This window comes from Podarcis cretensis (assembly GCF_951804945.1).
Source record: "Podarcis cretensis genome assembly, chromosome: 2".
Taxonomy (NCBI): domain Eukaryota; kingdom Metazoa; phylum Chordata; class Lepidosauria; order Squamata; family Lacertidae; genus Podarcis; species Podarcis cretensis.
In genome coordinates, this window is record NC_137171.1 from 63,877,891 (window position 1) to 63,903,300 (window position 25,410).

The following is a 25,410-nucleotide window of genomic DNA, read 5'->3' on the forward strand; positions in this document are numbered from 1 at the left end:
TTTTAAATTTGATTTCATGGATGCCACAGAACATGTTTTAACGTTTCTGTACAGAATCCACAAAATTTACTGCATGATAAAGTCTGTAGCTGTATATATATATATATATAATATAACACTTTCATTAATATCTCTGCTTGTGATTTTTATGCTACTCTTTTATGGATTTTGATATTTAAGAGATTACTTTGACCATATATTTTATTGTATTGTTCAGAGCTGTGTTGTAAGCCACCCTGGGGACATTTCTGTGAAAGGTAGAAATATATTAGGAAGTGCATCTCAGTCCTAATCTTCTTAATTGGTTTTTTCCCCCTTTAAATAAAATTTTCGGAATTCCTTTTGATGATCAAGCTGGAAACTGTTTAGGACACATAATCCACCCTGAAAACCTCATACTATGCAAAAGCACAACTGAAGACTCGTGTTTACTTTGTCATTTAGCCAGTACCTTAGTTCTATAGCAATGTTTATGGAAGCTTAGATATATTTACAGTGCTTCCCCACCTGTCGGTGACTCCTCTCCTCCTACTATCCAATCCTTGTTCTTGTGCTGTAAGCTCCAAATGGAGTTGAAAATTGACTTTCCACAGATATGTTTTATTTGCTGTGTGTGGCATGGGTACTGTGGGGAGGGTGGTGTACACATTCACTGTAAGCTTTCATGAACCTCTCAGAATGCAGCATTTTAATTAACTAAAAATACATATACAGTATGTGAAGTCTATCTAATGTAGCAGGCAGCTTTGCCATAAGTTTGTCAGTAAAACTCTTAATGGAACTATGGTACTGGTTTTAGGATTAAGGTACCAGGTGTAGCAGGGAGGTATGCTAAATCTTGCCCAGTGTCATCAGAACCATGTAAGTATAGGTTCCTGTCAAAAGAGGCACCTTGGAATCATAGAAACATAGAATTAGAAAGGACCTTAGCGGTCATCTAGTCCAACCCCCTGCCATGCAAGAATCTCAGCTAAAGCATCCATTCTAAAGCATCATATTCTTCTACAGTTTATTTCATTTGTTTCTGGCTTACAAACCTTCGTTTTAACTGTGGTTTGGCATAATATTAATCCAGCACCCATCCGTAACCATGGTTTGTTTGGCCACCCCATCTCAGATGCTCAGAAAGCTACAAAAGTACCGTACCTTAAGCCAAGAGCAGCTGGGAAGGAAAAACCAAATTTTGGGGGGTGTTATTTACTGAGTTGAATAGGATCCAAAATGCAGCAGTCTGATTGGTCCTAGAACAATAGGATCCAAAGTGCAGCAGTCTGTTTGGTCCTAGAACAATAGGATTCAGAATGCAGCAGTCTGATTGGTCCTAGAACGATGCAGCAGTGTGATTGATCCGCAGGAGCCACCCAATCCAGCTCCAGGTGGAAGTGAATCCACAACCTGATTGGCCTACAGGAGAATCCCGTAATTAGCCAATCACGTGCAGCCCATTGTGTAAATAATGTATATAAAGCAGATATTGTGGGGGAACTTCCATTCCTCCTCACCTCTATGAGCTGAATAAAGAGCATGAAATCCACTCTCAACTCTGAGTATATTTCAGGGGGAAAGGTTATGGTTTGTTTGATCATCTGTTGGACAACTGATAGGTTTTTTTCAAAAAAAAAAGTATTGCTAAAACAGACTGTGGGTTAGCATTATTTCTGAACTATATACTTACAAGCTGCTCTCATGCCCCTATATTGGAAGGTTAGCTAATTGGTATAAAGTGGCCACTGAAAACTGAAGCTGTTTCTATTACTTGCTTGAAACATAAATAAATAGTCAGCCAAGAATAGACATATTTCCTTGGCATCATGCAACAGTGGAATATTCCAAGAGAAACTTTCAATTGTGTAATGTTCCACATGGAGGAAATCCAGTTTCCCACAGCTGGGCTATTCTTTTGGCATCCTGAGAAATGTCTTAATATGAATTTTCAGTAAAACAAATATTTAACATCACAGGGAGATCTTAACAAAGGACTTTTACTTTTCCTTCTCGAGGAACTTTGGTGTGAAGTTTCCTCATCTTCTTTCAAATCCCAACCAAATACATGCTCATGCTCACCTCTATAGAAATTCCTCATACCCTGCAAGCTCAATTAGAGTCATCATTTCCCCTCAGGGACAAGCAATTGATTTAAACGAGTATATTTCCTGGTTGCTTTTGTAGCTTTAGCGGGTCCCTTGATGTGCTTCTAGCAGGTTTCATAAGAAGAAGGAAGCAGAATGACCAAATGGCTTTCCTGAGTTTGGGTAGTAGTGCCCTCCCTGTGGAATGCCCTCCCTTCAGATGCCAAGGAAATAAGCAACTATCTGACTTTTAGAAGACATCGAATGTAGCCCTGTTTAGGGAAGTTTTTAAGGTTTAATGTTTTTATTATGTTTTTAGATATGCTGTAAGCCACCCAGGTGGGTAAGGTATAAATAAGGTTGTTGTTGCTGTTGTTGTTAATGTTACCACCAATCAAAGTAGGTCTTCATTGTTTTGAGCACTTGAACTTGTGATGGCTCTCTTCTATTTTCAATGGTCATCATATTTAAGCTATGTTCTAAAGAGGGATGATGTCTACACTAGACAAGACCTAAATTGTGAGGTCCTTCCCTTAGCCACTAGAAGGCATAGAAGAATATTTTTTAAATGTACTCTGTGGTTGAAATAAGACAATTATCAAGAAAAAGAACATTCCTTCTGAAAGGGTGTGATGCACCTTGGAGCATTTAACGAAGTTCTTGTCCCTGTCTGTACCATGGCACCTTCTGGGGTCAACAGGAAGACCAGTTTAGCTAACTGTTCCACCTTTTTCACTAGGATTAAACCCACAACAGAATAGCCCAATGAATAGTTAGCTGCCAGCACATGCAGAATACAGAGCAATAGGATTCTACAAAATCAAAATATAACAAAATATACGTACATTAACCAAATAGTAAAAACAGAGCATTGAAGTTAATTTAAATCCAGAAGAAAAGATTGTTTACCCTTTGAACATGCCCTGGCTCTTCTAAGCAAATAGCTTCTCTTATGTGCTACCTTCCTTGTGGATTAACAGCATGGACTTCATGGAGCTTCACTTGCTGAAGATCCCCAGCACAGGACTTAGCTAAGCATGTATAGATGCCGGTGAAATTGGCACCGTGGCCTGAAATGCTTCAGGATGTTAGCAGAGGTGAACCAAGGTCCACCCAGGTTGCCCATTCAGGGAGGCAGGAAGGATAGGCCTTGAGATGCAACAAGTTAACCCTGTCCAGCAGTTGTCTGTCAGCCTGGTCCCTACTGCCCACTAGTGGGTGTTTCAGGATTCTAGGTGGGCGGTTGGCGGTTCTATGGCACAAGCTGAATCCTCCTTCCATCGAGCACTGGTGGGCAGTAAGGAAATTTTACCATCAAGAAAGATACATTAGTTGGTGGTAGGTATAAAAGGTTGACTACCCCTGATTTAGTCACAATTGTCTGTTTTGAATAGAGTTTTAGTCATCATTGGCAATATAAGAGTCTCAGTATAGTGTTGTGAGTGCACCACTCAGCTCTCAGAAACAGACACCATAGCGAGCTTCCAGGAAAATATGACTTCCATGACTCACATTACTTCATCCGGCACGTGTATTTTCATAACTCTGACAGTGAAGAGAGAACATAAACAAAAAAACAAAGAACAGCTGTTGATTTCAGAAAACTAAGAGCAAGCTGCAATTCTCTTTTTTATTATTATTTCATGCACTACAGGGCAAAGTCCTGACATTAATGATTCCAGTACTGAACCTCAAGTGAAGTCTTGCATATGTTCACATTCTGGGGCCACATTTTATGCAATTGCTTTTCTACATGAATGCATTTTACTTCCGCATAGGAAAACCACATGTACTCTGTGATACTAAGTAAAAGTGTGGGAAATGTGCATGTTCCATGCAACAGGAAGTTGAGAGAAATGGATCCAATGAAGTAAGCTCTTCCTTAAGAAAACTCACATTACAGCATGTTTCCTGGTCTTTAAGGTGCCACCAAACTCTTTACTATGATGGTGGGTTCTCACCAGGTCTACATGTGTATGTCTGCGTATGTCAGAGTTTGTATTTTGTGTAAAGCAGCTCATATATCACTGTGGCCATGAGTGCACATTTCCATTGGGTCTAGGGGCTACTCCAGACCCAGAAATCTTTTAAAATTAACATCAGTGGGGTTTTTCCCTTAAAAAATGTTTAGGGGTACTCTCATTTTGACTCAAGAAAATCACCATTTTATAGTTCAAACCGGGAAAAATAAATACAGTAAATGGACAAAAGTACAAAGATTCTCAAAATGTTTAGGGGTATGCGTCCCCCTACGTCCCTCCAGGAAAAAGCACTGATTAACATATATCATATATCATATCTCATGCATGATATCATACATGATAATCACCCATCATATATCCATCATAAATAAATGCTTCATTGTTATACAGCCATGTTGGTTTGTTCTTCTTTTTTCTTTGACAAGCTACTTTATACTTAATCAAATATCTCCTCGTCATGCTATTTCTGATGAGAAGGTATACAACTGGATACTACTGGTACATCAATCAAACCTATCAAATCAAACTAAGGTTTTGCACTTCGCATGTGGCCACTAGGTGGCCCGCTCGCCTTTCATGTCGCGGGGGCGGGGCGTAGTAGCGCGGCTGCCCAGCCGAAGCCTGACCTTCCCAGCAGCGCAAACGAGGCGAGCGCGGAGTTCCAGCGCGCGGAGCAAGCGAGAGGGAAACTTTCGCTTTTGTTCGAATTCCCTTTTCCGGGCGTGGGAGGTGGCATCCCGTTGGCCAGAGCAGGGTCTGCGGGGTGGAAGTTGTCCGCCGGGCTCGGAAAAAGAGGATCCCACCTGCCGGGTGTGCGTGAACTTACTCCCCACTTTTCTTCGTCCAGTTATTCGGCGGCCGCGGATTTTGCGCTCCTTTGGACCAGACGCTCGCAAGCCGAGCAGGCGACTCTCCAAGCGGGGTTTGGAAGCAGCCCGGAGACTCAAGAGCAGCATAAGAAACTCCTGTAAGTCCTCTTTGTAGCGATGAGCAGCGACTTGTCCGTGAATGTTTACTCTCGAGAGAGGCGAGTGCCACGATTTCTTTTGCTTGCTTTATTCGTCGCTTTCATATTCCTCCAACACCTTCTTCATTTCAGTTTCTCTTCACTTCCTTTCCCGTTTGCATTTAGCATTGCTCCGATTTCTGTTTGCTTGCTTGTTTGCCTTGGAGATCAGTAATAGTTTTAAGTCCCAAGGGAAATTCCACAAGTAGCTCGTCAATAAGAAAGGGCTCTCTCTCTCCATGCCATCTTTGATCTTCATTTCAGAAAGTCATTGGATTATTTTTTTCAGGAAAGTGAGTGATCTTGCCCTGCAAGATCAGGTTACTACCCTGCAAGACCCATTTGTAAGTTTCCTTCTACACTGGGGCATTTAAGGTGGTAGCAAACCTTCACTTATGACTATTTTATTCTGGTGAGCATCACTTAAGCTAAACCTTTGACACACGCGCACACATTTATATATCTGTATATATTGCTCTTTTAGATATGCCTATGCTGTTCGTTTTATAGTTAGCTTTTTTCCTGTGGTTTATAATATAAGTATGAGATCTTTAAATGTGCATTGCGTGTATTCTTGCCTATCATTTTTATAGCAACTATTGTAAAGCTATCACTAACAAAAACTACGAGATGAAACATGTAAAAGGTTGTGCGGTTTGCTGTTCGTATCCTGGTTTTTGGCAACAGTTCCTCTGTTGTTGGGTCCTTATCTCCAGACTGTTTCCAAAAGGCAATTGTTTTCCTTCATTTCCCTGTAGCAAAATATGGGAAAAACCCATAGAGTTGAGAACATGCGATGACTATACATAGTTAATTCACCCACATGCATATGCAGAGGGAAGCCAGTACCTATAACATTAATCACCTGTGATGGCCTATGTACATTATACATTTTGTTGCCCACACAGTGTTGTGTAACCGTCTCCATTCCCAGTAGTGAATTGACGCTAATTCAGTACTTATCCAAAGGAATTGCAGTGAGCTGGAATTCATTGGGACGTCTAATTGCCTTTATCGGTGCTTGAAAAAGAACTGGGAGTGGCTCTCAGGCTACAGAATGTACAGTATATGATCTCCCATATGGGTATGCGTTTGATCGTTTCAGATGATATTCTGTTATTTTCATTTTTCACTTTCTCTTGGTTTTCAACCCATTTCTGGTTAGTGCGTTTGCAGTCTTCTCTATGCAGCTGATCAGAAAGGGACAATTGCAAGGCGTGTCACCAGGTTCATCTTTTGATTCAAAGAAATAAACGCATTCCTACTCTAGTCCGTTTAATTGTGACAGATGTACCTAAATGCAAAGAAAGTCAAATATAAGGTTGGAAGTTTTATGTTGCTTGTATGGATTTCATAACCATACTAACCACAGATGTGCTGTGTTTTTATTTTGTTTTCTTCCTCCCCTCTTTCTGTTTATAGCTTCTGGCATGAACAAAAGCTTAGGGGAAGCTTCCTATCTGCTGTGTTTTCCACTTTCCAAGTAACCCTTTGAAGTTTTAAAGGAAAGGTTGGATAGGGATGCTTTAGATATATTTAAAAAATCTCTATTAGTTCAGGCGTTTGGAAAAGATTGGGTGTGGTACAGCACAAGATGTTGAACTACTGTTGAACTCCTTTTTCGTTCTTGGATTATCTGTATGACTCTGGACAAGTCCTTTATTTTTCAGCTTCTCTTACCTATCTGTGAAATGGAAATAACAGCAATTCAGCTCACAGGATTGTTGTGACGTTAAGGGCAGGCATGAAATAAAGATGGTAAAGGACATTGTAAATTACCAGCAATACTAACAAATTCCACTGTGTTCTAAATCACTTGGTAGCTTTCTGCCACATAGCCTATCACATGCACTGTGCCAGTTTGCCATCATTTAGATGTCTGCACCCTTAACTGTTGTACCATTTGTATTCTGATCAGTAGTGTTTGGGCACTGACTTAGCATTGGATATTCCGCTGTTTCTCTTGTGCTGCTTTTGAGAGACATTTGGCTGGTTTAGACAATACTTGAAGAAACGGTCCACTACAAGGCATGCTTCCTCCTCCATCTCTAGCCATCCATACTGAAATGGCCTGTCCGGATGTGATTGAGCACATGTCAAATCCTACACACAGGTAGGGGAAACTGACACGTCTGGTTTCCAAATAAAACCCAGAAATCAACTGCATGCTTTTAGACCTTTACATGTAATATTATTACTATTTATTGCATTTAGGTTTTCTTTTTTAATTGCCAAACAACAGCTAAAATCAGTTAAGAAGGAGAAAGCGAAATACAATAAACACAAACTTCCTAAAGTGCCCATGCAATAATACTATAAAACAATCCTACCACACGCTGCTAAAGTGCAGAATGCAAAATAGATGCATATTTGGATGGGTCTCGCTTGCAGGGATGGCAGGAGGCAGTGGAGATGGAGAGGCAGGTGAGCCAAAGCAGGCATCCTTTGCTTTTGAATTCTGGGGCTGAAGGAATTCCAAGTGAAGGCAGACAAGTGAAAGTGACATAAATGCAGATTCTCTGGCTGGAACCTTCAGTCTCTACCTCACAAATGAGAATTGCTCCTACCTCCTCCCCTACTGATTATTTGAAAGCTGCCTGCTTTCCTAGGTTCTTCATGTCCCCAGTGGAGGATGCTAACTGGTGCCAAAACTGGTTACAGTGCCTGTATATTTTGATTTTATTCTGTGAACTGCCCTGCAGGTATAGGGCGGTATATAAATTCAATAAATATTAACAATAATCTGTTCATTATATAAAGTGATGGGGCCCCTTTACACTCTCTCTCTCTCTCTCTGCTCTACTTCAGGCACCTAGCCAGAAACCTTGTGGTAAGGGGGGGGGGAGAGAATCACTTACAGAACTGCAAGATCATAAATACAGGTATCTTTCTATGTTGGAAGGGATTTAATTGCATTGCTTCTTAATGAGCAATTGGATAGGATGCTGCCTGAAGCCTTCCCCACCCCCTCCTTATATCTCCAGTCTTAAAAAGAGCCAGAGTATTTTTAAAAATAAAAGCTGAACCTTCAAGGAAGGACTGATAATGTTTCTGAAAAGGGACCTCCCATTAAGAGGCAGCTTCAGGCGGCAGATTTGGCGTGGCAGTATTAGAATACTGTATGTCCATTTAGTTTTTTAGTATTATTTTGTGTCGTGCTAAGAGCACCATTTTTATTTTTATACCTGGCCACCAAAATAATCTCAGACTGGCTTCCTCTGCTCTCAGATAAGCTGCTGCCTGATTTTCATGCCTCTGCTTTGATTAGACTTCTCCCTGCTGATTTGTTTCCACTTTCTTTGGAAAGCAAGAGATTTTTCAGTCAAATTAGGAGTGACCCTTAACCAGTCAAGCAAGCTATGTGCTTTAATAATACATCTTCCACTCCTGTTGAATTTGAAATATATAGTAGTAGTTTTCTGCAGAGAGGCAGTTTCTATCCAAGAAAGATACTTGTTAAATAAATAAACAATTAACATTTAAGTATTGTGTAGCTTACATAGGACAGAGTTTTTGTCAATTATGTTGTGTTTCTAACTGCATGACAGGGATGCCATTCCCCCCATTGTTTTTGGCAGTGTCAGGTTATTAATTGGTGCTGCAGAGGTACAAAGACATTGTCACTTTTATTATGGGAAGGAAAGAGAATGGCTTCCAAACTTGTTGCTCCCAGTCACAAACACATCTAGCCTAAGTAGACTGTTCCTGTCCTGTTCCCATTACAGCGGTACCTCGGGTTAAGAACTTAATTCGTTCTGGAGGTCCGTTCTTAACCTAAAACTGTTCTTAACCTAAAGCACCACTTTAGCTAATGGGGCCTCCCACTGCTGCCACACCGTCACCGTGCGATTTCTGTTCTCATCCTGAAGCAAAGTTCTTAATCCAAGGTACTATTTCTGGGTTAGTGGAGTCTGTAACCTGAAGCGTCTGTAACCTGAGGTACAACTGTACTACACTAGGGGTAGGGAACAGCATTAGAAACTCAGATATAGGAGCTAGGAGCCAAATGACTCCTTAAATCAGGGTTACAGTTGCCAAAACGGAATGTCTAGGTGCCATTTTGTGGCCAGATGTCTTGGAAGTCGTATTTTCCAATACTACTGAAATTCCTTCTGATTGTGCAGATAAAATATCACGAATAGAATTCTACAGGAAGCTGTTACTAGTGTGTGAAACCAGCCAAGATCCAAGGATCCCCAGCCATGCACCTCCAGATGGTGGAGACGTCAGGTACCATCCTGGTGCCCGGGCATCTTCATGTGGTTGCAAGTAGGTGATAGCCAGGTGCAAAATGCACATGGCGAATTTTGAACATTGGTAGGGAACCTGTGGCCCTCTGGATGTTGCTAGGCTATGAAACCCATCTTCTTTTGCAACTGGCTGTTAACCAGAAAGTTGGTGGTTCAAGCCCACCCAGAGATGACTGTGGGCAGGATTCCTGCATTGTAGGGAGTTGGACTAGATGACTCTCGATGTCCCTTCCAACTCTACAGCTCTGTGATTCTTACAATGCTGGCCGGAGCAGATGGGAATTGGGATCCTGCAACATCTGGAGGGCCACAGGCTCCCCCCCCCCCCGTTCTACACCTTACCCCTCATCAGGTGCCGAACTGTGTATAAATTAAGGCATGGAGTGGGAGATGGGTGTCCCATTGCTGACTTCCATATGTTCCAAGATCTCCATATGCACCATCAATAACTGGTACATGGATCACACGTATGGGAGCCTATGCATGTTGTTGCAGGGTATGTGCCTTGGGTTTATGCAAATGGAGACCTGGAAAGATTGGAGGCTGGGGCAGAACTTGTAGAATGGACTCCCAATGTGCTGGTTTCCACACAAGTAAATACCCCAAGTGACCCTTATAAGCAATCCAACAGGTCTGTGTGTGCCAAGGGCAGCTGCTTAATCTGTGTTGATAGCATTGCTATAGTTATTTAACGTTTTATTTAAATATCTGCCCAGGAACAAACTTTTGAATCTTTTATCTGCCCTATCCTCTGGACCCATTCATTGTTATCATTTAAGAGCAATAAGGTTGCATTGCTCTGTTCCACTGCGCACAGTTTGAGCCAAGTGTTGACTTTTGCCTTTTGTTTCCGTTCCTGTATAATGCCATACCTTATGGATAATGGAGTTTCGTGTTTATTTGAAAGTAGCAAAGGGCTGACACATGCAACAGAATGAGGTGATGGTTGTACGCTGTGGCATTTGCTCCCACAAGATGACCAACTTGGACGGCTTTAAAAGAGGATTAGGCAGATTCAGGGAGCCTAAAGCAATCAATGGCTACTAGCAACAATAGCTATGTTCTGGCTCTCCTGTCGAAGGCAGGATGCCTCTGCTGCTGGGAATCATCAGAGAAGAGAGTGCTGTTTCATCCATTTGCCACAGGATGCTGAACTAAATGGGCCTGATCCAGCAGGACTCTTCTTATGCTTTTACCCTGGTACCAATTACCAGCAGGCCCAGCTTTGGGGGGGCTCTACTGCCTAATGGCTGCCTGGACTTTTGTATTTCTGGTTATAAGTTTAGGGTTGTTCTGTTGTAGCCTATTAAGACAGTGGGGTTGGGGTTACTGAACCTTGTGCCCTGCTAAATTAAATGCATCAAGTACTGTTTGATACAATATGATAAACACCTGATATGTGGGTGAACACCTTGTTGGTCACCCTCCCAACAAGAATTAAAACTTTTCAGGTGAATTCAAAGAACAACCCCAGCTCCTGCTGTGCTGGAGTCACTTAAGAACTAGCAGGGATTTCCTTCGGGGGGGGGGGGAATGTGCAGGCAGTAGTCAGTGTACAACCAGATGGGGTGGTCACTTTTGGCTGGGAGGGCTGTAATGTTAGGGTAGACATAGATTTAGATGAATTTACCCCAGAAGTAGGGTGGCCAGGTAAACTGGGCAGGGCCTGCAGAAAGTAGTAACAAGAGCAACAGGTCCATCGAATCATAGAGTTGGAAGGGACCCCAGGGGTCATCTAGTTCAAGCCCTTGCAATGCTGTCATCTCAGCTAAAGCATCCATGACAGATGGCCATCCAACCTCTGCTTAGAAACCTCCAAGGAAGGAGAGTCCACCACCTCCTGAGGGAGACCGTTCCATGTTTATAGTCTTTGCATTTGAACACCCAACATTTGAATCTCTTAAAATTTGAGTAACCTGCTCTTGGATCTTCTCCAAGCTCCACCAAACTCTCTCTCTCTTCATTAAACACCAGGATTCAGAGCACAGTGCCTGTTGGGTTCTCTCCCCCCCCCCCTTTTGTCTGTCGGCAAGCTGGTTTAAATGTGGAGCCCTCTGTGCTGCGTGATAGTAATAAATAGGTTTGTGGGTTTCTTACAAACAGCCTGTGTTTTAACAAGTAATCCCTTGAAGGCATTAAGATGGGTGTAGCCTGGCCTTTGAATCTCCACAGGTTTTGACGTCATGTTATCTTTCTGATCTGGAGCACTTCAGAGAATTGGCACAGTGACTCCAGCTTAACCTGTTCTTGCTGATGTCAAAGTGGCAACAAGCGTCACCAAACTTTGAGGATAAATTACAAAAATGGTACAGCCAAGATGATGTCAGGCTGCTCGGTCGGAGCAACTTGCGCATTGTACACAATCCCATCGCATAACAAGTTGCACAGTTGCGTAAGCTTTTTCTTCATATAACATTTTTATCACACCCTGTCACTCAGATCAGCACAGCACTGGGGCCGCACAACAACCCTTTGAGGTAGGTTAAAGTGAGAGGGAATGACTTGCCCAAGAGAGGCAAGTAAGTAAGCAAGGATTACTTATGCTTCTTATACTGAAACCTAGGTCCCTTACATGGTGGCACGATGCCCACAGACAGCCCCTTCGCCAGCTGCCTCTTCCATTTTTCTGTTTTGTTTAATTTGTACTGTGCTGGTTGAAAAGCAATGTGCAGGCACCTAGCAAGTCTACCTTTCCTAGAAATGGCTCTGGGCCACACATGGAACCCTTCATAGGAATGGAAAGGAAGAGGATGTTATACGAATGATGTGTGGCACTCTCATTTCCATGACAACAAGCATAAGAGGAAGTTAAACTGAGAAACAGGGACTGCTCCTGTGAACTTAATGGCTAAGCAGGGCTTGGTACCCAGGTCTCCTGGATCCATCCCCAACACGTTGCTCCAAAGGTTGGTGGGAGTTTTAGTGTAACAACATATGGAGGACCAGATGTTCCTCGTCCCTGTTCTACTCATGGTACGATCGTGGCTGTCAGAAAGCTGTGTTTGAAGTCGATTGCTTTTGTATTGAATTAATATCGGCTTTAAATCTCAAGTATCCCAGTTTAGTTTTGTGTGTGATGTGAATGTGGACATGAAGTCCAAGTAAAACTAATAAGATTACTGAGGCTGCTCATGACATGAGGAAGCTGTTGGGATTCAATTGGGCCAGTGCAATTAAGATCTTATCAGATCTTTCACAGAAGCATCCAGGGATCAGAGCCTAGGGCCATGAAACGCTTGTCAATGTAGGAAATAACTGAGTTTCACTCGGAGCAAATCAGCAGCTTAGATTACTGCTTGCCAGGAAGTTCATTCCAAATAACGACAGCACTAATGCACTTCTCTGTAAACGGAGCACGGAGCACACATTTTCCTGTGCTGTGTGTAGGCTCTGCCTCACACACACACTCATAGAAGGAAGGCTTTCCATTTCAGCAGAAGCTTGCCAGCAAATTCCTCCACTGAAACACGCCTCAGCCTGCCTATGACATAGGAGAGTCTTATTCCACGTAAGACTCTGACATGGAAACCCACAAAATAGCATTGCGGTGAAACTTGAATCCCAAATTAAACTAGCACTCCCAACCAGCCTGCACTCCCAGGAATCTTGCTCATAAATTATGTTCCTGACAGAGTCGCTGTGGTTATCTTTCCTAAATTTTGAACCATGATTTTTGGTTAACATTTTATTGTTCAGTTTATTGATATTTTTAGTCAATGGAGTGTCTTTTTAGGCTGCAACTTAGAGATCTACAGAACCAAGAGTAGACCCAGTGGATGGGAATTTCAGGGAAGCAGATTTGGGCTAAAACATTAGGAGTAACTTCTTAAAACCAAGGTCCCTTCTGCACTATATAGTTAAAACAGTCATGGCTTCCTCTACAGAATCCGGGGAAATGTAGCTTATTTAAAGTGTCAGCATTGTTAGAAGATTCCCTGTTTCCCTCATAGAGCTACAATTTGCAGAGTCATTCCCTCGTCTTCCTGGGGTACTAAAAAAAAATTGTGTACACACACACACATATAATAAAATAAAAAAAACTATTTTAAAACAACAACAGCACACATGTAAGAACAATTCATATCCATCACAGATAGCAACTGGAATAAAGAGCTGTATTTAGAAAGCTTGTGGAAAGAGGAATGTTTTTAGCAGGCACTGAAATGACAGTAGTAGAGAAGGCACTGATCTGATATATAATGGAACCAAAGTTCCCTTCCATAGGAAAGGTGCCACCACACTCAGGGCCTGATTCTGACCTTGTGAAGAATGCACTTACTGATAGCATGGTATCTGCAGGATGCCCTCTCCTTCAGAATGCAGTGATTGGTTGGTTATGCAGGGAGTAAGGTGAAATCCTAGTCCCAAACTGTATATGGCTTTATGCAGCAATACCAGCACCTGGAGCCTAGCCCAGTAGCTAATTGGCAGCCAGTGCAGTTATTTCCACAATGACTTACTATATTCTGCCCCAGTCAAGCTGCCACATATTACATGAGGTGGCAGCTTCCAAGTCCTGCCCCACATACAGCACATTGAAGCAACCAGTCTGGAGGTTACTGGATGACCGTGATTAGGCTACCCCAACCCAGAAATGGCTGTAGCTCTCTTCCCAACTGAAGCTGGTAAAAGGCACTCCTAGTCACTGAGATCACCTGGGCCTCTAAGCGACAGAGATGCGGGAGTACAACCCCATCGAAAGCAGACTCAGGTGCCTCCATCTGCCCAGGATTTATAATCAGTTTATCGGCCCCCACCTAACCCACCACCAAGTCCAGGCACTAAGTCCAGGGCTTGCACAGCCTCTCCTGATTCAAGAGTTGCAGAGAAACATCAACATATGATGATACCTCCATTTCCCATTAGTAGCAGACATTTTTATAGCACGTATTTACAGTTGAGTGCCACAGTTGGTTCTTATTGAGATTATTGGTTACCAGAACAGAGGCTAGCATTTTTCATACTTCGTCAGTGGTTCTTAATTAGGATAGTCCTAGGAAACACACACACACACATGACCTATGAGGAACCAAAAATAAATACCGTATTTTTCGCCCTATAGGACGCACTTTTTCCCCTCCAAAAATTAAGGGGAAATCTGTGTGCGTCCTATGGGGCGAATACAGGCTTTCGCTGAAGCTTGGAGAGCGAGAGGGGTCGGTGCGCACTGACCCCTCTCGCTCTCCAGGCTTCAGGAAGCTATCAGCAAGCCTGGGGAGCCCGCAGGAGTTCCCGCAGGGCTCCCCACGCTGCGGATAGCAGCCTGCCGCCCAGCACGCAGGGCGCCCTGAAGCAGAGCACCCCACGCGCCAGGCAGACATCGGCCAGCCCCACAAGCTCGGGGGACAGCGGGGAGGCGCAGCGCCGCCATCCCGCTGTTCCCTGACCTGGTTTTGGGGGGGAAATAAAGGGGAAAAAATTCCTTTATTTCCCCCCCAAAAAATTAGGTGCGTCCTATGGAACGGAGCGTCCTATGGGACGAAAAATACGGTAAATGCTAAGACACACAATTTTTTAAGAAACCTGAAGTAATCTGAAGTAATCTGTTTTAGCATTCTAACAACCCAATGAAAAACTGATTAATAAATGAAAAACAGATTATTTGTAACCTAAAAAAGTGTCAAAGCCACAAAGAGATAGAGGGAAATCAACTAATATAGCAGGGATTCAGACTTGTTTTGCTGAACAGAAAGAAAGTGACTGTTTGGCTTTAAGGGAAGAAAGACAAAAAGAAATACAAATGCAATTACTTTTTATAGAGTATTTAAATCACTGTTTGCATCCCCTCATTATCATTTGTGCTGTGGGAGAAAAGAAAGGACACTCTGTTAAAAGGGAAAATTATTTCATGTGAGAGGTCTGTCAGGAAATGCTGTTCCTAAAATGTATAGGCATACACACACATACACACACACACACACACACACACACAAAACTGTTATAAAATTTAAATTCCATTGGGGAGGCGAACTACTCAAGAGAGGAACTCACAGTGGGAGTGCTTTGATATTTACCTGTGAAAAGAATTTATTTGGCATGTCAAGATTTGAAACTTGGCAACCTCTTGACTTTTGATGGTCCTGTACCTAACCCTTTTGTCTTACGTAGCCCCTGGAGCAAAAGACACATTAAGGGTGATGTCCCTCAGTGCTTCCAAGTTTTACATAAGGAAATTTGGATAGGTTTCTCCCTGCAGCCCACGCTCTCCAAACCTCCTCTCTCCCCCCTCCTTTATCTCTCTCTCTCTCTCTCTCTCTCTCTCTCTGTAAGCTGATCTAGCCTCTGTGCATGTGCAGAGTTCATGTCTCAGCAAACCTTTTATACTATTGAAAATGTTGCATCTTTTGGCTAAATTAGAATTTGAATAAGGGAAGGGAAGGGTAAGGAGTAGATTTTAAAAATAGGGTTAGCTTTTAAAACAAAAAAGAGAAACTCAGCAATTCAAGTATTCACCAAAGCTAGCAATTTCAGCCCAAGCAAAGGGACTGCTTCCTTTATGTACAGGAAAGGGCTAATATCCCTCTGGCCATTCGTGGAACAATCTGCCACGCCCTTATATATGGGAAAAAATGGCCAGAGTCAGAATTCATGAGCAAATCTGGGCTGAATTTCAACTCATCAGCCACAAATTGGTAAAGTTGAAAGGGACCTGGAGTCATCTAGTCCAACCCTAAAATACAGGGTTCATAGCAAGATTTGTACTACCAGAGAGACACACACATACTTATGTACACAGACACAACTGGGGAAGAGACCACAAGCCATGCGCCTATCACAAGCCATGCGCCTATCATGTACTAAGGAAGAGGAAAATAAAAGTACCCAACTTTATACAGAACCCTTTTAGCAGATCTTGAGATAGTTTGAGTGAGTTTACTTCCTTAGACTAAAGAGTGCAAGTTCCTAGAGAAATGATCTTTAAAGGAAGATTGAAGTGAACATTTTTTTCTAAGATAGGGAGAGGATCTCTTATAAAGCATAGTTAAAACACCCATAGATTTGATTTAAAAGGAATACACAAGTGAACAAAAGGAATACACAAGTGAACAATTTTTCCTGAACTTGCAGAGGAATAGTAAGCCTAATTTAGATTATTATTTTTTGATAACTACACATAGGAAAGTGAGATGCAGGGTACCTTTAGGAAAGATTGCCCCCTCCCCTTGCAGTTTCCTTTACAGGAAGCTTACTCGGGAGTAAATTTACCTGGCACAGAAGTAAGAAGGAAAGAGAAAAAAACCTGAAAGAGACAGAATGAAACAAGGGGGGGGGGCATTTTCTAAGAAAAGAGGCCAGGAAGTCTTATAGAGACTGATATCAGGAGCCTTACAATAACTCTTAAAACTGGACTCATATATTTTTCTTAGAAGGAACACCATATTGTCAGTCATATGCTTAATGAAATACAGACACTGCATTTTAGCTTGAGAGAGCAATTGTGCTCAACTAGGCTTTTGCAGCAGAAACATTAGGTTAACTTCACATTCCCAGAACAGACTGGAACAAGCATGTATACAGGACTCTACCACTTGGGAGGAAAACTCTCTTTTGGAGCCTCTCTCAAATAACAAACATTTGTACACTTCATTCTCAATTTTTGTCTTGTTTAAGACTGATAAGGCTCAACATGGCTTCCTTAGATTTAGAATTTGGAAAAGTTCAGCAGCTCCAGGAACGCCTGCAACTCCATCTTGTTCTTTGGGATGGGGGCCTGCTGGATAGCGCGGATCTTGGATGTGGTCAGGTGAAGGCCGGAGGCGTCGATAAGATAGCCCAGGAACTCTACCTGTGGAACGTCGATCTGGCACTTCTCTCTCTTTACCTTGAGCCCGGCCTCTTAGAACCTGGTCAGCACGGCACGGAGGCGCTCGAACAGCTGCTGGTGTGAGTCTGCGGACACCAGGACATCATCAAAATATGGTACCACGCCCGGAAGCCCTTGCAGGAGACGCTCCATAAGGCTTTGGAAGATGCCAGGAGCCACACTCACCCCGAACTGCAACCGGCGGCAACGGAATGCCCCTCGGTGGGTGATGATCGTCTGGGCTTCAGCAGCGGCATCATCGACGGGCAGTTGTTGATAGGCTTGGGCAAGGTCCAGCTTAGCGAAGACCTTACCCTCACCCAGGGAATGCAGCAGGTGTTGGACAACAGGAACCGGATAAGCGTGCTGCTGAAGTGCCTTGTTGATCATGCACTTGTAGTCAGCGCAGATTCTCTGGCTTGACAGGCGTGACGATGTGGGTTTCCCACTTGGCGTGGTCAACCGGCTCCAAAACTCCTTTGGCGATCAGCTTGTCCAGTTGTTCGTCCACCTTAGCCTTGAGAGCAAAGGGAATGGCTTGGCTTTAGCTTGATGGGGGCGACTTGTGGATCAAGGCTAAAGGAGATGGGCGTACCTATATATTGCCCCAAAGTGCCGTCAAAAACCTCGGCAAAGTCTTTGACCAGACCCTCAGTCTCTGCGTTAGAGATGCAGTTGATGCCGGTGACTTCCAGGCCGAGGGCATCAAACCAGTCTAGCCCTAGGAGGCTTGGCCGCTGACCTTCGACCACCACCAACCGGAGCAGGCCCGAAAAATCCTTGAAGGCGATCCGGAACCGGCCAATGCCTACCACAGGAATGTTGTTTCCCTGGTAGTCTCTCAGGTGTACGCAGTGAGAGTCGAGTTGCCTTTTGATCACTCTGGGTACCAGTCTTTTGATGGTGCTCCAAGACACGATGGACAGGGCAGACCCAGTGTCGATCTCCATGTCACATGGAGCTCCTTCAATGAGCACCGTGACGTTCAGCTTGCGTCGCATAGGTGAGTCGGTTTGGCCAATCGTGGTTCCAGACGGGCAGCGGCAGTTGGTGAGAGCGAAACAGCTTTCCTTGGCAGACTGGAGTGAAGACTTGGACTTGCGAGTCGGTGAAGGGGGGGTGTCAGATGGAGCCGATCGGCAGACCTTAGCGATGTGGCCCCTTCTGGAACACTTCCTACAGATGGCGTCTCTGAATCGACACTTGGCACGGGAATGGTTCCCTCCGCAGCCGGCACATTCCGGTTGGCCCTTGGACTTCTGTTGGAACTTCCTGCGCTCCCGCTTTGTCTGGTGCACGTCATCGTCTTCACTGGAGGATGCCTCATCACTGCTGGCCTCTTCATGATGCACTGGAACTGGCTTCCTAGCAAGACGCGGGCTGCTGGACTTGCGGATCTCCATGCCATTCTTTTGTAGTGGTAAAATACTTATTTCCTGGGCCAGGTCACAGGCTCACACCTTAATCATATCTTAAATGTGTCCTTAAGACAGGATTTGTGAGGAAAGAGACAATGGGGAGACTTTTCCAGTTTGACCTTGCAGAGAAAACATTTGGCCAGTTTAGGAATCAAAATGGTTCCAGGTTGGCCTTCCTGTGTTGATCTATGTATGTGCGGTTATGAACATTGCCATATATCTAATACCATAAAATTCCTATCACAGGACAAAATTCCCCATGAAAACTCATGGCAAATAGGTCTGCTGAAACTACAATTGCATGGCCTTTTCTTCTTGCATACATGGTAGCAGTTTCGCTCCACTAAGGCTTATCCTAAAGTAGACATTTTCTCTGTATTTTTATAACTTACTTTGCCAGGAAGGGGACCAGCTGCTTTTTTGACCTAGGGCATTAAACAGCAGTTGGAGTCCAACAAAATCTGGAAGGCCACAGGATTCCCATCCCTGGTTACATTTATTTATAACCTGCCTTTCAGGATACAAATCCTTCCAAAGTGGCTTGCAACTAACTACATATTTTAAAAAACACAATAAACAACATGTTAAAAAGTTACCAGGATCTTTCCCACAGGGCAGCTGATGGTAGATCACCCTAGGTTGGGTGGATGGAGGTTGTGTTAGGCAGTCTTCTTAGGAAATGCTGTGTTTTGATCTGTTTTCCCGAAAGCACTTTTGATCTGAATTGTGAAACAGAATGATGTGGCTTTGTTTTGAGCTTATAATGTTTACACAGCCTTAGTCTCGATTAGACCCATTGACAGAATCAGGTGTTAAGCCTCTTGTTGAGAAAGAATGGATTGGTTTGCTTTGTAGGCTGGTGTTGACTGGAGAGGCAGGCAGGCAGGCAAGCAAGCAAATAAATAAATAAGTAAATAAATGTTAACAGGATCAAAAGAGCAGGGTGGGAAACAGCAATGTATCCAGTTGGCAGGGGTTTGCACACTGTTTGGTGTCATCAGTTGCTTCATTCGTGTAAAGAAACGGATTTCGTGACTCAGGAAACCATGATTAAGTACAGGTGAGATGCCTCGAGGCTGCTGAATCAGACACGAAATCTGCGTCAACGCCTACTGTAGTTAAAATATACACAGAGGCAGTCCGTGTGACTGGAGATTTGGCAAGGATTTTTTTACTCCATCACTAATTTTATTTGCTCAGGCAAAATCTTCCCTGGAGACTGGACAAATGAGAGGGAGGGTCTCATGGGCATAGAAGCTGCAAGCTTCCTACCAGAGCCAGTTCTGCCATTAGGCACAGTAAGGTCTCAGGCAGCATATATCCTCCTGAGCTCCCTGACCAAACTGTTCTGTTCGAGAAGAGAGCTATGTGTCACACACTTTGCCACCCACGTTTATATCTGTCCTCCTGAACTCCCTCAGGGGCAGGGCAGTGCCCCTTTGCTAGTACTGAAGTAGGAGGCACTAGGAATGGGTGTGCATCATTTGATCCTTTGCCTCAGGCAGCCAAATGTCTTGGGCCAGCCTTGCTTCATACATAGACACACTCCGGCAGTTCATGGGACACCAGTTGGATTTGTCCAAGAGAAGAGAGGGAGAGGGAGAGAACTGCAGCAATTTATTAGCCTGGGATGTCCAGTGTTTCTCATTAAGGTAGATAGTATTGTGCAGATACAGTTCTGTATGTTGAGGTTAAGGTGATGGAATTCAGGGCTATAACTCTGTTTGGTTGAGAACTTTAGATGCTTGCGTTTGGAGAGGAAAAGGGCCTTGCACAGGTCCTGTTCTGATCCTTTGAACCCAGAAATGGGGATCCTCTGCAGGCATATGTGCGCCCCATGGGTGCCACACTGGCAACCTCTGCCCTATGGTATGTTTCGCCACCTTCCTTTTCTTGCAGGTGCATACACACATCTGTGCAGTTACCAAAAAAGGTAGTGGGAAATATTTTTGGAGGGCAATTGCTTCTTCTTGAATCATCTCTGCTAGATTAAAAAAGCAAACAGGTGTCAGCTTGCCTGAAGTTGGACAGCAAACTGATCAGAATGGTTCACTGCAGATGCTCAGTGCCCCTAATCCAGCAAAGCATATTCTGCTGTGGCAATGTGCTGCTGAGAGAGGAGAGACTCTGGCTACTTACAATTGATTGGTTGGGAGCCAAATTGCTTGCTTTTGAGCTGACTCATTACGGAACTTATTACACACACAAACTGTGCATATCTATCTAATCTTATCTAATCTTTAAGTCATCCATTGGTGTTGGTAGGAACTTGTAAAAGGGGGCAAAGAACCAGGGGACCCCCCCCCAAATAGCGGAGGACAACATAGCAACTAGGTAGCTCACACACAACTGAACAATTCCTCTCCCTCCCCTGTCCCCCACTGTTCCATTTTTAAGGCACATTTTCACATTCAGATGGCATAAATGATGTACTGTATCTCATTTTTTTGAGCATACAAAAGGCCTGCCAGTTTGCAGAGAATCTGTGATGTTGCTTGAGAAGATTTATACACTGATATCCTGCAGCATTTCCAGGGTTTTTAATGTGTACAATTCTTAGGCCAGGTAGAGAGCTCTAGAGGGCCACATCTGGCCTGTAGATCTGATGTTCCTCATCCTTGTTTTGAAATAATCGGTATCTGGCACCCTTCCAGGCTAATTAAACTTTGACTCTCCTGCATTAAGTCAGCATGTTTCTATCTCATTGAGGGGCAGAATAGCAGTTGTTCATTTTTTTCCATCAGATTATACAATAGTGGTGCAGTTAAAATAATGACATGTAATGAATACTAATGAAGAGCCAGCATTTTACAATGGCTTTTTATTGGAGGGTATCAGAGTACATGGTTTTCCTTTTACAGCTCCCTTCCCTCCTCAAGAAACCTTATTAAACAGAACATTTCCTCACCATGTGGCTTAAGAAGTATGAACAGCAGCCCACACTCACCCTGAGAACTGCCTCCCTTCTGTGCCACCATGCAGTTTCACATTTTGATGTTATGAGTATGTGGCAGGTTTGCACAGCAGTGTTTTGCAACAAAGCCCTCGTTTTGTTTTTGTGACATTTTGTGGAAATGCAGTCCTCTGAAATAAATAACATTCACTGTATTCTTTGATGCGCAATTGGATCAATTGTTAATTTAGCACATGCGCCAAATTATGCTCTGGCTTTGTGACCTGCTCCAGACCCTCTTTCCATTGCAGTGGCATAGCGTGGGGGGTGCAGGGGGGCCGGCCGCACCGGGCGCAACATCTGGGGTTAGGGCAAATCCACGGGTTAGGGGGCGCAAATCCACGGGTTAGGGGGTGCAAATTACTTGCCTTGCCCCGGGTGCTGACAACCCACGCTACGCCACTGTTCCATTGAGTAGGAATTCAGACTTAGAAGTCCTATATCTGGGTGGGATTCAGCTAATGAATCCCTTTGACAGCAGCCTGTGCAAGGGCTTTCATTTGCACAATGGGGTTTCCTCTAGTTCTCCTGGTGGCGGTCAGGAGAATCCCCAGAACAGCGCAAGGAAGAAAGTGGATGGGTGGGTGCGACTGTTCCATCTAGCAACCTGAAATGTTTGCACTGATGGAACATTCAACATACTACAACATTGAATTCCAATATACTAGTCACTACAGCAAACTAGCTGAGAAAGCCACAACACATGAAATAACATTAAATGACATCTATTTCTGTGTAGTGCCTGGATGGCAGGCAGGCATAGAAGTGATCCATCCCATCTGATCCCACGCAGCAGTGTTGGCACAGACCAAATCCTTATGTCCTTAAGGCTGTAATCATATGCCTATTTATGTGCCAGAGAGCCCCACTGCATGAAGTGGGGCTTGAGTAAGTATTGTTGCATGCTACCCCAATCTCTGAGATTCCAGAGGTTCCAGGTACTTACCCAGGGTTCGTGTTTCCTTTTGGAAATGGGACACAGCAGAGACTGTGATGCCTTTGTGATATTGTATATGGTTTATTTACACATATATACAACCTGAGTCTATGATGGAGGGGTTCACAGCATTAAAGCCTCAAAAGGGCCTTGTTTCTCCCATAGCTGCAGCTATGGCAGAGATCAACCATTGCTGTGCCTCTCTGGCTTTCCAGCTCGCTGCTTTGCTACTCTGCCACATTATTCTTCCTAACCTCTCTATGCTGTAAACTTTGGTTTTATCTGTTGAGGAATCCTTTGATTCTTTGTCCTCTTAATGGTCCATCACCCAGGTGGTGACTTCAACACAGGAAGCTAGCCAGGCTTAATTAGCTCTGATTAGATTTTAACCCTTGCTGGACCTGGGGATTAGAGAGGTCTGGCACTCATCTTAGCACCCCAAGCATTGATTAAATTCTAACCTTTGCTGGACCTGGGGATTAGGGGTGTCTGGAACCCACAAACTCATAACAATATGTATAGATAGAAGTGCCCTGCATGTCTTCTTCTGACCGAATGAAGTGCAGATAAGTCTTCTAACTTACATAAATTTCAAGCAGCCTATCCAAGCTCTGTTATTTCAAGGCTGGAGGTAGGGAAAGGTTATGTGCTTGTCACCTGTGATGATTGCATTTGTTCTGTGTCCTGTTTTATTGATACTTGTCTTCTTCTTTGCTTTAGGGAGGAACAGGAAGAGCATGGATGTTTATGGAAACATAGAGCCCACACAGTTTCCCCTTCCAAAGCACATCTTGGAAGTGTGGGTCATCGTCCTGATCATCCTGGTCACCATCGTTGTCATGACATCCCTGCTCTTGTGCCCAGCAACAGCAGTGATCATTTACAGAGTCCGGACACACCCGATACATAATGGAGCCGTGTGAAACTTGCTTCCATGTCACTATGTTTGGCTTTGCTTTTGAGAAACACGGGATAAAAAAAGATTATAGGGAAACTGTCAGTTTATCAGGCTTTCTCTGACACCAGGCCAAGATCTGAGGAGGCAATGGAGGCATGCCAACAAGAATATGACAGCAGCACAAAGACTATGATCATGTGATGAGGAAGTCACATGTCACCAGAAGTGCCCCAGAAGCCTGGCTGCACAATACAAACTGTGTCCCTAATGCTCCACATCCAGGACTTTATCTCCAGTTATGGAATCAAGTTGGCTGGTTCAGGATTCCAGATGGTTCTTGTTTTGGATTTTTGGTGTGTCCTTTTATTTGAAAAATGGTTCTTCATGTTTACTGGGCAAGCTGTTCCAAAGGACTAAGGAATTGGCAAAAACAGATGTCAGAAAGGAATAATGAAATGTAATCCAAAAAAACCCTTCCATGTACATTCCAGATGTGGAAACACAACCTGTTTTATCTATCCCCTTCAAATTGAGACATAGACATAGACATATTCGGTAAAAACCATGTGGGGGAAAGCTTTGATTGCTCCCAGCTGGAATGTTGGTCATTCTCTCTTCCCTCCAAGATCCCTCTAATCCAAACAGCAGCAGCCGAAAAAGGATGGGGGGGGGGAGAAATGAGATGTAGGTAGATAAGTGAAGTAATTGTATTTGTGGTATACAGTTACAAAATGATTCATCATTAAACATCTATTTTTAAGGAACCTAATAAAATCTAATACAAAAAAAAAAAACAGAGGAGGGGAGAATAAGATTTGAACAAAGTACGTAATTTACTGTCAGGGAACAGTTTAAAAGAAGGTTACCAGATTTTTTTCAATGAATCCGGGGACACTTTTCAGCTTCAATAGGAATGATAGGATTTTGTCAGGGGACTGGTTTGTAAATCTGGGGACTGTCCCAGAGAAACAGGGATGTCTGGTAACCTTAGTTTAGAATGTGGCAATGAAAAAATTGAGCGAAAGAGGCTTTCTTTTGCGGCTGGGTTTGTGAAACTGTGTGCATCTTGCAGTTCTGTGAATGGGATGGGAGGGCCTTTCCTAGTTGTACTGAAGGAATGGCAACTATGGAATAAACTTGTAATGACTGGGGATCTTTGCAGCTGTGATGCGATACAAGTAGTTTGGCTGTTCCATCCATCCCCCTGTTTCACACGCGCCCTCAGGCAACTGTCCATTAATGTGTTCCCTTTCTACTAATGAGGTTACTAGACGTTTATTTCTGCCTGACAACAGTGAACATATATTTGGCATGAGCATGCAACAATTTATTGTAGTTCCTGCATGATTCGTTTCCCTTCTCTCGTGGCTACTGCTGGCCTCTGCTGCTGTGTCTTTTCTTGACAGTCATCTGTTCCCTAATACAGCAGAACTGGCAACTCCTAGTCCAAAGAGGGCTCTTGGGCCTTCACTGTCTGCACATGAGGGAAAGGTTCAGCAGCTATTCTTGCTGCTATGTGGTGTTGAAGGAAGACTCAAGATCTGCCAGACCTCTCCCTTCCATTCAGCCACAAGTGGCACTGCAACATCCTGCCAGGCCAGGTGTTAGATGTTGTCCGTTCGTAGTTCAGAGCTGGAGATAGTCTACTTATAAATCTGTTTTTATGGAAAGAAACACTCCACCCTGTGAAAAATGGATTCAGAGGTTCAAGTAGAATTTGTTTGTGTATTGTACATAAAAGTGGATGCATTTCCCTTAATTGTATCAGCAGTAAACTCCTCCTGAAACTGTGATATTGTGACAAATCCATGTAATAAACGTTTGTTATTTTATTTTATCGCATTTGTGAACAGTTTATCATGAAACATCTCAAAATGATTTCGCAGTAGAAGCATAAACAGTTAAAAACAATTCCATATTTTTAAAAATAAGGTCTTTCGTAGAACCCAACAGACAATGGACATAGCGCCTCTCTGATGTGCAATGGGAGGGAAATAATAATAATAATAATAATAATAATAATAATAATAATAATAATAATAATAATGGTAGTAGTAGTTTTATTTGTACCCTGCCCATCTGACTCAGTTGCC

The 25,410-nt window shown here is 43.4% G+C and overlaps 1 protein-coding gene across 1 annotated transcript; it reads left to right on the forward strand.

Moving 5' to 3' along the window:
* Window positions 1–4,658: 4,658 nt before the first annotated feature.
* On the forward strand, window positions 4,659–25,149 carry SMIM3 (small integral membrane protein 3). Its single transcript, XM_079968340.1, has 2 exons — window positions 4,659–5,018; window positions 23,140–25,149. The coding sequence occupies exon 2, from the start codon at window positions 23,157–23,159 to the stop codon at window positions 23,340–23,342; it is 186 nt and encodes a 61-aa protein (XP_079824466.1). The 5' UTR covers window positions 4,659–5,018; window positions 23,140–23,156; the 3' UTR covers window positions 23,343–25,149.
* The last annotated feature ends 261 nt before the right edge of the window (window positions 25,150–25,410 follow it).